General features: G+C 43.7%; 2 protein-coding genes across 2 annotated transcripts in view; both read right to left on the reverse strand.

Moving 5' to 3' along the window:
- The window catches only part of LOC126236860 (SH2 domain-containing protein 4B-like), a 612,474-nt gene that overhangs the window by 300,337 nt on the left and 299,015 nt on the right, over positions 1-13,122 (reverse strand). The window lies entirely within an intron of this gene.
- LOC126235272 (uncharacterized) overlaps positions 1-13,122 on the reverse strand; it is a 383,181-nt gene that overhangs the window by 192,224 nt on the left and 177,835 nt on the right. Inside the window, exon 3 of the mRNA XM_049944000.1 lies at positions 10,130-10,168. Coding sequence (XP_049799957.1) covers positions 10,130-10,168 — 39 coding nt within the window. The remainder of the gene's footprint in view (positions 1-10,129; positions 10,169-13,122) is intronic.

Consider the following 13,122-nt stretch of genomic DNA (forward strand, 5'->3'; position numbering starts at 1 on the left):
GTGACCTCGCGCAGGCGGCAAGCTCCATTGTTCTCTAGCCGATGGCGGGCCTTCTCTTCATGCACGCGAGAAACAGTGGTAACGGTGACACAATGGATACAATGCCCAGATCATACGTGCATTACATACAGTATCCTCAAGCGCCCTACCGATCAGCATAGCATAGACATCAAATTTCCTGTTTAAAGTATACTTACACATCAAATACTTATATATCAACAGTATTTTCCTGCATACGTACCAGATGTTTGTGGATTTTTTTTTCAGTTCCAAGAAATAATAGACGCCACTACCACGAATGTACCGTCCACATTAGGCAGGTACCAATACACTAAGTAACAGGATTACGGAACTGAACGTGATCTCCAAGAACTGATGATGGTTTGAAACTACCGTATGCTATCAACAGGGCCTCCAGATGCTTTGGCGTGGAATCAAACGTTCTGGATATGTTCTGTCGTTTATTATTGTAGCGTGCAATACAGTTATTGACGTGATGCATTATGTCTATTTTTTGATGATGGCTATGACTGAACGCGACGTAGCATTGCTTTGTAGACAAGCTCCGTGTGTAAGTGCCAAGAATGATCGCCGTCCTCTATTAAGAATTGGTGGAAGATAGTACGTGCACAGCTACAATTGTTATAACTGTGCATCTGCTTGGATAAACAGCACTGACCGAGCAGAGAGAACGTGTGCTGGAGACGGTTGGCGTGCGCGGTGTGACCTTGGTGCTCGGCCAACGCCCAGCTGGCGACGCCATCGGACAGGTAACCGTTTCGCCGTTGTTGGCGAGCGTAGGCCACGAACCCTACATTACCGGCTCTTAGGCGAATTGAAACGCTGTAACAAGTGTCTGCGTACTCCTTTATTGAAAACGCTGGTGGTTGGCAACTGTCCGCTTATGACCCTTATACCAAAGAACGTGACGCGATGTTGACAAAAACGAAACGACGGCGTTAATTTCAATGTATTCCACAGCCATCTATCGACGATGAATCTTCAATTGACTGACGGCCAGTTCTTGTAAGAATTTCTGTTCTCATTTCTTTAGCGAAACGTGGTCATAACAAATCCTTCTGTTCCGTCAAATTCAGTGATTTAGTACCGTCACAGTGCATTAGTTTCTTTACAAGCAAGCAAACTATTCCATCGAGAGTTAGTATGTCTTTTTTTTCGGCGTTTGTAAAGCAAAATTATCGTAGGGAAATCGTTGGATTGTTTCAAACATCCATATGGACTTCTGCGGGAAAGAGGAGATATAAAAGACAGAAAGAACTCGGAACGCTGGCCCTCTAAGGACATTGTCAATTTCCAGAAATATTTCCTTATGGGAAGACGTAAATAGAGTAATGGACAAAGCATATAAACTTGGTACTTGGTTCTAGGTTGCATTCACAGTTAAACATCTTCGTAACCAATTTCATGCTCACGGTCAACCAGTCAATCAACAACATTAAATTAGAAAGAATTAAACTCATAATAACAACGAAATATCATATCGCTATATATGCCTAAAGAGAGACGTTCCTCAACATAGAGGTTTCCCTTCCATGCAACATTACACTTGAAACGTCTTACAACGAGTATTACACAAGTACTAAAAAATTATCTGTTCAAGATGTTTCTTCAGGTACTTCGATTTTGAGTATCTTCTTCTACACTAAATCCTTTAATTGCCGTCTGTGATATTTGAAGTATTGGGTGTGTTCTTCTTCTTCTTCTTCTTCTCACAGGTTCTCGCCCCAGTGCTAGTTTCGGTATCCTTGTTCCCTTCGTTCTTCTTACATGTCCGTGTCAATGTAATTGTCTTTGATCCATAACTTCATACATTCCTTCATTCACTTCCATTTTCCGTATCACTTAGGCTTTCCTTATGCAATCTTTCCTTGAGATTGTTTGCTAATCTTCTTCAGAAAACCGTCTCTAACGATTTAATCCTTTTTATATGCCTCTGGTTAATTATTCATGTCATTCTTCATACAGGACTACACTCTCTAATATCGATTTGAATATGAATCTTTTCCTTCTATTCATCACATTTCTTTTCCACAGGACTGAAATGAGAATCCCAGCCGGCCGGAGTCGCCGAGCGGTTCTAGGCGCTACAGTCTGGAACCGCGCGACCGCTACGGTCGCAGGTTCGAATCCTGCCTCGGGCATGGATGTGTGTGATGTCGTTAGGTTAGTTAGGTTTAAGTAGTTCTAAGTTCTAGGGGACTGATGACCTCACCAGTTAAGTCCCATAGTGCTCAGAGCCATTTGAGAATCCCAATTGTTTTGTTTCCATTATTAATTCGTATATTAATTTCTAAACTAGAATTTCTGCTTTTCTTACAATGAGCCACAGGCAGGAAAATTCTTGACTTTTTTAAGTTTTCTCCTCCATGTACAGTTCATCCAGTTCTTTATAAGATCTTCTCTTGTGTTATATTTAATCTGCAAACAGTATATTTTATATTCCATTGATAGTTGACTAAATGTTTAATTTTCATCCTACCTATCTTGCACTATTACAACTTGATCATCAGCAAATAGTAAATGGTGTAGATATGTTTCGTCTGCAATCACCAACCCCATTCTCTTTCATTTACGAGACCAGTTCCTGAGATTAATATCTACATATGTATATTGAATAGCACTGTTGACACGGACCAGTCTTCTAAAGGGCCTTTGCTTGTTCTAAATTTCTGCAGATTTTATTTGGCGTATATTATCTGTATATATTTCTTGCATTATTTTAATTACGAGATTATCTGTGTCTGTCATATGTAATTCTTTCCAAAGCAGTTCAATTGGAGTGGTATCGTATGCGTCCAGTGACATCGTTGTAAATACAATTATTTACAGCGACAAGTTTCGTGTTAGACAGCTTTTGAAGTAAAACAACATACATACTGCCTATTGGCTTCTGTGTCGGGTTCTTCGGCCGACGTTCATCTAATGATTTTTCTGACGTTTCGCCAGCACGAGTGGCTGGCATTGTCAAAGCTTCACCCTCCATTGCCGGTGGTGAACTGGAGCCGAGCTGGCGGGCGCAGACTATATGTACCTGGCGCGCCCGCGAGCTCGGCTCCAGTTCACCACCGGCAATGGAGGGTGAAGCTTTGACAATGCCAGCCACTCGTGCTGGCGAAACGTCAGAAAAATCATTAGATGAACGTCGGCCGAAGAACCCGACACAGAAGCCAATAGGCAGTTTGTCAACAAGTGGCCACGAAAGCCTCATCAATTTTGTACAACATACATAACTTCAAGAATTGTACTCTTGTATTCTGTATGTACAGCCTGATGAATTTTAAACTCGGAAAGTGTCGCTATAAGTAAATTGGAATTCAAATAAGCGGAGTAGTTATTTCATCGTACATTGAAAACTGTTTCGGACTGCTGATACCTTAAGCCAGTGCGGCATTTAATGAAAAGGATGAAGAATATTGTAGAGGCGCTTAGCTATTAAATCACGAGCACTCCGATGACAACGGTATTTTTATATAAACATCGAACGAAATAGCAATCAATTGCACATGTAATATAAAAATAGCCATTTCTGATTTTTCGCCAAAAGTGACTACGAATCTTATCAACGAATGGATTTCCAAGCGTTTGTCGTTGCTTATAGTACTCAAAAAATTTCTATTGCAGTACTAACACGGTATAACATTTTGCAGGTTGTAAGACTGTGGCTACTGTCTTGCGTTTGTGCATAAAAAACGAACAATATGCAGCCCACCTGTTTAATTTTGTAGGTTTAACGAGCTTTAGATTCGCCATTCGACGAAGCTTCTCTCTCTCTCTCTCTCTCTCTCTCTCTGTGTGTGTGTGTGTGTGTCCTGAATACCAGCAGTGCCTTACAGCACCAGGTAAGGTACAGCGGCTCTAAAAGGCGTCGTGTTGGCCGGTATCGGTGAGCGTCGGCGTCGTCTCCTGAAGCAGTGTCCGTTTTATCTGAACCGCCTCTCACAGGCGGCTTTGGGAACGCGACACGCAGGCCTTTTGGGGCAATGGGGGGAGGGGGTTATATCGAACGACTTCGCCGAAGTGCCTCCCTCGACCTGAATTCGACGACGTTCTAATGGCGTCTGGCGAGTTCTTCTTCGCCTGAAACGCTTCCTGAAAGGAAGTGCCAGGGACGCTTGAAGGAACGCAGTTTCGCAGCGACTGCGAACTGATGGCGTCTGTCACTAGACTTATGATGTTAACACAGAGTTATGGAGCTGCGCATGTGTAGCTTCATTTTGAATCTTGTAAAATGACGTCGCCGGAAGAAGATACACTGCAATTCGATGTGAGTGAAACTGCAGTAATACACGTGCATAGCAGTATGAGTCGTTACCCCTAAGTCTTTTCATTGCTAGCAATTGACTCGTGATTCTATATTAAATCCAGTTCTGGGATAATAACTCAGCGTTTCCACTTTTGCTTTACTCATCAGTTTTTTGTAGGCGTTCAAAAGCAGCTATTTAAAACCAAATAGTTTACTCAAACAGATTACACTATATAGATGGGACATCGAAGCACAATGATATTAGAGTAGTCTCAGATTTCCTTCTGATGGTAGTTGTCTACTAGAGCTTTTTTTTTTTTCTCAAGGTCCGATCGGCCGCGAAAAGGAAAACCACACCGCAAATCAAAAATGTTTTATTTCTAACAGTTAGCTACACCTTCCAGCTACTTCTCTACATAGACGCCGCTCCGACTTTGACACTTGTCGTAGCGTCGTATTAACTTTTCAATACTCTCTTCACAGAAGGCAGCCGCCTGTGCTTTCCGCCAATTCTCCATGCTGGTCTGCAGCTCGTCGTCTGCACTACAATGCTATCCTCATAGGTGCACAAGAGATGAAAATCAGACGGCGCCATCGAAAACGCTGAGGAGCGTCTTCTTTGCAGGTGCAGTGTGCGGCGAAACGTTGTCATGAAGGAGAACAACGCCTACTGACAACATCACTCTTCTCTTGTACTTTGTTGTCCTCCATACACAACTTTCTCTAATCGTCCGATCCACTCACTGAACAATATCAGCCTGCCTCATGAACGTCTGTACGACCTGCTTCAAGTTTGCTGCATTATTGCCGCACATCGCTGTCACTCACGACAGTTATGTTATGTGGGCTTCATGGAAATCAGGCGGAACCGCTCTGAATGAAGAAGTAGAATGGCAGCACGCACTTCACAAATAATGAGCGTATGGCATTGGTGGCCGGGGCGGTTCGGCCGCCGCTCCACAAGTTCTTTAACGCCACTACGGCGACTTGCGAGTGAATGAGGATGTAATGATGATGAAGGACACACAACACCCAGTCATCTCGAGGCTCCATTGTTCTAGGCGTTTTTACTTGCTCAATGTACTTCCATATCTGCAAAGTGCGAACGACGGGCGTACTCGACACACTGCCAAACACACCTGTCTGGGCTTCTCCGTATTCTCACTGTGGTTTTAATTTCGAGACCGATCGGACCTTGGAAAACGAGTAATTAAGCGCTATCTGAAAACGGCTACACAAATATCAGTTCACATATTGGAAAGATGGAAAAGTGGTGCAAATATTGGCAATATGTTTAAAATGTTCAGAATTGTGAAACAATGCAGTTCACAAAGAGCGATGTTGCTGTGACCTATGACTACAGCATCGACACACAATTAGGATCAGTCAGCTCATACTAACACTTGGGCGTAACCACTTACGTAGGGATATGAAATCGAATTCTCACACAGGCTCAGTCACAAGTAATGCATGTGGCAGACTTCGGTTCATTGGTAGGATACTGCGAAAATACAGTCAGTCTGCGAAAGAGACTACTTGCAAATTAATTGTGCGTCCCATTTTAGAATATTGCTCTAGTCTGACGGGGCTAACTAGGGAGACTGGACGTATTAGGAAGGTGTAACAGTTTCTTTGGCTCTTCAGTGTATGAGGCAGGACAAATGGTCACACATTTGTTTGACCGTGGGAGAAGCTGAACGAAATGAGCTGAAGAACTCTCGAAGGCAGACTTGGAAGTGTCCTGTGAAAGCTTATTTATCAAAGTGTCAGCAACCAGCATTAAACGAAGAAACTAGTTCTTCAGGCCCCTACGTATCACTCCCATGGGGATGGCGAAGACGAGCTTAGACTAGTTACAGCAGGCACAGATGCACAGATGCACAGTATTTAAGCAGTCATTCTTCTTGGGCTTTCAAAATGGCTCTGAGCACTATGGGACTTAACATCTGACGTCATCAGTCCCCTAGAACTTAGAACTACTTAAACCTAACATCACACACATCCATGCCCGAGGCAGGATTCGAACCTGCGACCGGAGCTGTCTCGTGATTCCAGACTGTAGCGCCTAGAACCGCTCGACCGCTCCGGCCGGCTTCGTGGGCTTTATTCACAACAGCAACGGGAAGAAACCTTAACATGCTGTACGATGGTAAGTACGCTCTGCTACGCACTTCACAGAGATTTTCAGAGAGTGTATGTGGATGCACATGTAGAAGAAACAGCTCAAAACATTAAAAAGTGAAACCCGTGTCGTGGCCAGTCCGTGCATAGCGGGATCACAGGAAGAAAAAAGTTGAGTCGGTGAACCTGAGGCATAAGCCAGTCCTTAGCAGACGAGTAGCAGCTAGTCCAGGAAGTGTGGCACCGTAGACAGGGCCGTATCCTGATCTGGATCGTTGGCTCCGATGGTGCTGCTACACACACTGATGAGAAAAAGCTTTGTGACTACCTGCCTGATAACATGTTGGTCCACCTTTGGAACGCAACATAGCAGCGATTCTGCGTGGCATGGATTCGACAAATCCTTGGTAGTTTTCCGAAGGTATGTGGCACCAGATGTCAACGAACAAGGTCAGGCAATTGCCGTAAATGCCTGACCGATGGTGTGTGGGCGTGGAGCTGTCGCATGATAGCGTCCATCGGGTTCAGATCAAATGAATTTCGTGACCAAGACATCTTGTGTCACATACCGTTATCCTGATGTATCGCAACAAGTATAAAGGGATGCAGGCGGTCCGGAATAACGTTCACCTGGTCTACTGCTGCCATAGTGCCTTCGATCACCACCACAGATCCCATTGAATCCCAGGTGAATGTCCACCACAGCATAATACTGCCCCCATTGACGTCTGTCCGTGGCGCGGTGCATGTGTCGGGGGGCGGTTCATCTGGATGGCGGCCATCGACCAAGTGTAAAACGACATTACTCGTTTCCATTGACCCACGATCTCGTCACGGCGATCACATGTCAACTGCAATTGTAACTGACGGTGTCGTTTGGCCAACATGGGAGCACATAGGGGTCTTTTGCTACGGAGCCCCGGGTTCAACACTACGCACTGAGCGGTGTGCTCCGAATCGTACGTGCATCTGCACTACGTTGCGTTGTCACATCGTCCAGGAAGGCCGCCTGCCACGCTTTGCAGAGCCCCAAGCCTCCGACCACGTTCTGAGGGGTGGATGTCCAACGTGTTTTCGCTCACCTCGTTCAATCTATTTCCATATGTCCCCGTCAGTGGCACGCCAACTTTGTCAAAGTCGTTTAAGTCACTGAATTTTCCCACTTGGAGTCAGTATCGCCAACCCTGGAATGTGCGAAAAACGAAACGAAATATTCCAGGCGTCTGGGATATGGTGCTATTGAACAATGTTGAATATTAGATGGACTGACAGAATGAGGAGATTCTCTACATAATGGGTAAGGAAAGGAACATTTTATCAAGAAGAAGGGACAGGATGATAAGACAGTTGCTAAGACAAAAAAGAAATAAGTCCCATGGTACTTGAGAAAGCAGCAAAGGGTGAAAATTGCAGGGGAAGACAGAGATTGGAGTACATCGAACAAATACCTGTGGACGTTAAGTGCAAGTGCTGGTCTGAGATGAAAACGGGTCCTAACAAACAGTATCAAACCGGTTATAAGCCTGAAAAAAAAGAGAATAAAGAAAGATAGCTAATATGATTCCCTTGCATCTCCGACCCGCTTAAATATTTTGCTTATGAAGTCACGTGGCCACATTGCTACTTGGTGGCATTTAGTATAGCGGTTGGCGTGGTCATAACGTGTTTCATTCACCAGAGTAGTTGAGAGCATGACGGCATCGCAAAGAACCTGAAGACTTCGCTTTGTGCATGTCGTCAGAACGTATTATTAAGGGTTATTAATTGTATGATTCTGCTTAATTAAACTTTTTTGTTGCACAGGTGCTAAAACATGATGTTAAACTTTAATGACGGGCCAAATGAACGGCCATAGGCTATTTTATTGTGAAACTCTCACCTCTTCTTGGGAAAGAAAAAGAAAGCTGTTTCTTGCTTCGGTACACTGACATTACTAACAGTCTACAGAAAATAATGCCGCGGCTTTTGAGGTGTTACCAGTTCAGTTACTGTTATTACTAACGAGGAGCCCACCACGCGATTTCACAGAAACTTCGCTCAGTGGAAGAGGAGTCAAAATAAGCGAAAATGTGTCTCGGTTTATCCGTAGATGCTCGACCGCTTCTGATAAAATGACAGTCAAAATTTTCGTGTTACTTTATGAGCTTTTTGCCGCGTGATACACTGAACCGAATTGGTGACTTAGCGCTTAGAGAAGCGGCTTGTTAATTTTCCGCGACGTGTTCGAAACCCAAAATTGCTTTTATTTATTTTATTTAATTTTTGTTTTTATTTATTTACCTGTGTCCGTAGAAGGTTAGTACACGCATGTTCTTATCATATTAGGGGATACATGGGCGTTATGTTCATCGCAAAATTACAACTGGATTTCAGAAAAAGTGTCATACATTTATTATATAATATATGTCTGTATGGTATGTTGAGGGGTTCAAATGGCTCTGAGCACTATGGGACTCAACTGCTGTGGTCATCAGTCCCCTAGAACTTAGAACTACTTAAACCTAACTAACCGAAGGACATTACACACATCCATGCCCGAGGCAGGATTCGAACCTGCGACCGTAGCAGTCGCACGGTGCCGGACTGCGCGCCTAGAACCGCGAGACCACCGCGGCCGGCTATGTTGAGGGGTTACAATCTTTATAAATTCTCATATGCTCTATTTCATTCTCATATCAATTGTTATATTAATTCTAATATTTTATTCATATGTTTATTCTTCAGGAAGATTTGGTACATTCCCTTAGATGATAACGATCGTAGAAACATTCGAAAACCACAAGCATCGCGCGAAGACAAGTTTGCCACAATGACATTTTTTCGTATGAATCTTATTTTGGAAAGAAACGTCGTTAACAGTGCTGAACATTTCACTGCAAACCATGCATAACAGAGCACTTTGCCGAAAAATGGCGCTTGTAATTGATTATGAATCAAGATACACTACAGGAATTTCACCGACAACAATTTCAGATAATATTCGCATTCTTTTTTTCTTAATTCATTCATCTGACATACAATTAGTAGATGAATAAGGACAACGCTATATCAGTATAACTGGAAAACATTCGTGTAGTAATCTTATACACGGTGCACAAAATTAAGAAGCAGCGACGTTGGCTACTGTGTCAACATTTCGTCTGTGAATATCGCGCGGTAAAAGGCGCATAAGGCACCTGGAAAACACCTCGAAAACTTTGACCGTCGTTTTTTCAGAAACGGTCAAGTATCTACGGATAAGCTGAGACACGTGTTCGCTTATTTTGACTCCTCTTCCACGGGGCGATGTTTCTGGCAAATCGGGTTTTGGTACTTGCCGTGTTCTCCTTGCAAGACTGGCACAGCTCAACACAATCTCAAAGGCGCTCTATAGAAGGAGGAGAAAAAGAAATATTACCACCTACAGTGATTATCCATTCCATTATCGGTCACCCCTTCTCAGAACTTCAGTCGTCGTTCCCATCCCACAAATATCACTGAGAATTTCTCTGTGACTAATTCTATCGTTGAAATAAGATTAGAGGCACACGCTTTGCCACTTTAGTCCATAGCGGTTCTCTCATTTTCTGGCTGATATTTCTGATTACCCAACAAGTGAAAATACTAAATTACTCTTACGAGGCCCGAAAGGTATTGTAACCTATCTTACAGATTAAGAATTGTCCAAACGCATCGTGAACGACGTTGACTTCAGAGATGTTAAACGAGGTTACGTTTAACTCCCAGGAGTTTTAGGGTGTTTACCTCGTTCGTTTGAACAGCAACATTCGATCCGCAACTGACCTGAAAAGAGAAGAAAATCTGTATTACATTTCAACTATTGCAGCATTCAATCAGCAATGTCATGTTACCTATTTATTTTAATAAATGAAAATTACAATTCAACAAGGATTTTATCATTCTTTTATTCTAGTTGTAATACGAACATTATCGCGAGTTTGATCTTAATGTAGAGAAAGGAGAAGATGTGAACGTCACCCAAATGAAACATATGGTGGGCGTTGACTATAAGAAAAAACAAATCACACGTCGTCCAGATACATGGGGGAAACAATACGAGAATTTACGAAATGGAAGGACTACATAGAATAGATTCTAGGTAAAACAAAAGACAGACTAGGCATCGATCACTGTTGTGATACCGGGAAACTGCTATTTGTTTACGCGGGAGATTACTTATAAAGAACTTTTATTGCCGGCTACTCAACTCTCTGAGATTATTATCAGATTCTACTGATAAGGTCCATCAAGACTTGTCTGTGCCGAGGCAGAGGGTAACAGAAATGGTGGAAAATCTCAACAAGGAGACAACTGATGCAAGATGTTAGGAAATTTCAAGAAGTGGTCTTGCTGTAGAATTACCAAATGACACTGAAGTGACAAAAGTCATGGGATACATTCTAATATCACAACGGACCTCCTTTTGCCCGGTGTAGTGCAGCAACTCGACGTGACACGAACACAACAAGACGCTGGAAGTAGGCTGTAGAAATATTGAGTCATTCTGCGTATAGCTGTCCATAACTGCGGAAGTGTTGACGGTGCAGGATTTTGTGCACGAACTGACCGCTCGATTGTGTCCCATTAACTGTTCCACGGGATTAGTGTCGGGCGATCTGGGTGGCCATATCATTTGTACGAGTTGTCCAGAATATTCTTCAAGCCAATCCCGAACAACTGTGGCCTGGTGATATGGTGCATCGTCATCTAAGAAAATTCCATAGTTGTTTGGGAACATGAAGCCCAACAACGGCTGCAAATGGCCTCCAAGTAGGCGATCATAACCATTTCCATTCAATTATCGGGTCAATTGGACAGGAACCCAGTCCACGCCATTCCATGTAAGCATATCCCACACCATTGTGAAGCCACCAGCAGTTTCTATAGTGCCTTTTTGACAACTTGTGCCCATGACTTCGTGGGGTATGCGAGACACTGGAACCCTACCTTAACAACTGCAATCGGGATTGATCTGACCAGGCCACGGTTTTCCAGCCGTGTAGGGTCCAACCGATAGGATCATGAGCCCAGGAGAGGCGCTGCATGCGATGTCATGCTGTTAGCAAAGACACTCACGTCGGTCGTCTGCTGCCATAGCCCATTAATGCCAAATTTCGCCATACTGTCCTAACGGAGCCGGCCGCGGTGGTCTAGCGGTTCTAGGCGCTCAGTCAGGAACCGCGCGACTGCTACGGTCGCAGGTTCGAATCCTGCCTCGGGCATGGATGTGTGTGATGTCCTTAGGTTAGTTAGGTTTAAGTAGTTCTAAGTTCTAGGGGACTTATGACCACAGATGTTGAGTCCCATAGAGCTCAGAGCCATTTGAACCATTTTTTTTTTGGTCCTAACGGATACGTTCGTCGTACGTCCCACATTGATATTTGCGATAATTTCACGCAGTGTTTCTTGTTTGTTAGCACTGACAAATCTACGCAAACACAGCTGCTCTCGGTCGTTAAGTGAAGGCCGTCGGCTACTGCGTTGTCCGTGGTGAGAGGTAATGCCTGAAATTTGGTACTCTCGGTACACTCTTGACGCTGTGGATCTCTGAGTATTGAATTCGCTAACGATTTCCGAAATGGAATGTACCGTACGTCTATCTCCAACTACCATTTCGCGTTCAAATTACGTTATTTCCCGTCGTGGGGCCGTACTCACGTCGGAGTAGCCTGAGTACAAATGATAGTTCCTCCAACGCACTGCCCTTCCATACCTTTTGTAGGCGGTACTACCGCTATATGTATATCATGTGTCTATCGCTGTCTCATGACTTTTGTCACCTCAGCGTATCTGTTTTCGCTATCGCTTCCCCAGAGACAGGCTAATACAGTAGAAAATGTCATCTACTGTGCACCCTGTAGCGATCTGCAGATGTACAGTGTATGTATATTGCCGATAAAAACTTTCATCCCGAGGTACATATGTGTGTGTAAGTGTAAATGATGGTGCACTGAGTTCAGCGTCAGCTCCTCACAGGACCAGCCAGGTGCGCACAGACGCCTCTTTTATAGGCAGACATATGAGTGACACCTGGTACCGCGTTCCAGACACGTGTCAGCCCACGTGCTGGCTGACATTGCAGGCCGCCCCACGCTGCGAGCTGTTGTGCCCGCTGCGGAAGACCACGCACGACCTCCAGAACGCCCACCCGGGTACACCGACCTCACTTCCTGCTCACCTTAGCACCGTCGTAATAGCTCCCAAGCCCTCACTTTGCTACAAGACACTGTATTCAATAATTTGAATTTTTAATACTCCTTAAATAACACCGCCTTTCACCTGAATATGGGATAGCTGTTTTGGAGAAAAGACTGATTTTCTATATCGTAACTGGTATTTTGTGCTTAAAAAATTCCCCTAATTCAAGTATTGTGATTTCCGTGGAGAGATGTTTTACTTTTAATTTTTTTGCGTTATAGGCGTAGGCCATCTTTTAATGACCATAATTGCCAAAACAAGCACCGGGGTTCCAAAACAAGCACTGGAGTTCGTTGAATGGGTTAAATCATCTCTTTATTTTGTTTTCATTACTCCGCATTTTCGGCTCTGTCTGAACTACATATCCAGTGTAACATAAGTTAAAATTTTGTTTCTGTGCTGATCCACAGCCTCTAAATACTTTATAAAAAGCACGGGCCATTGTAGGCAATAATGTAAGCGTTTTTTATTTAAATTGTGCGATTAGCTAATTTCAACCACATTCGTTCTCAAGCACGTGCGTGATGTTACGTATCACA

This window comes from Schistocerca nitens, chromosome 2 (assembly GCF_023898315.1).
Source record: "Schistocerca nitens isolate TAMUIC-IGC-003100 chromosome 2, iqSchNite1.1, whole genome shotgun sequence".
NCBI lineage: Eukaryota > Metazoa > Arthropoda > Insecta > Orthoptera > Acrididae > Schistocerca > Schistocerca nitens.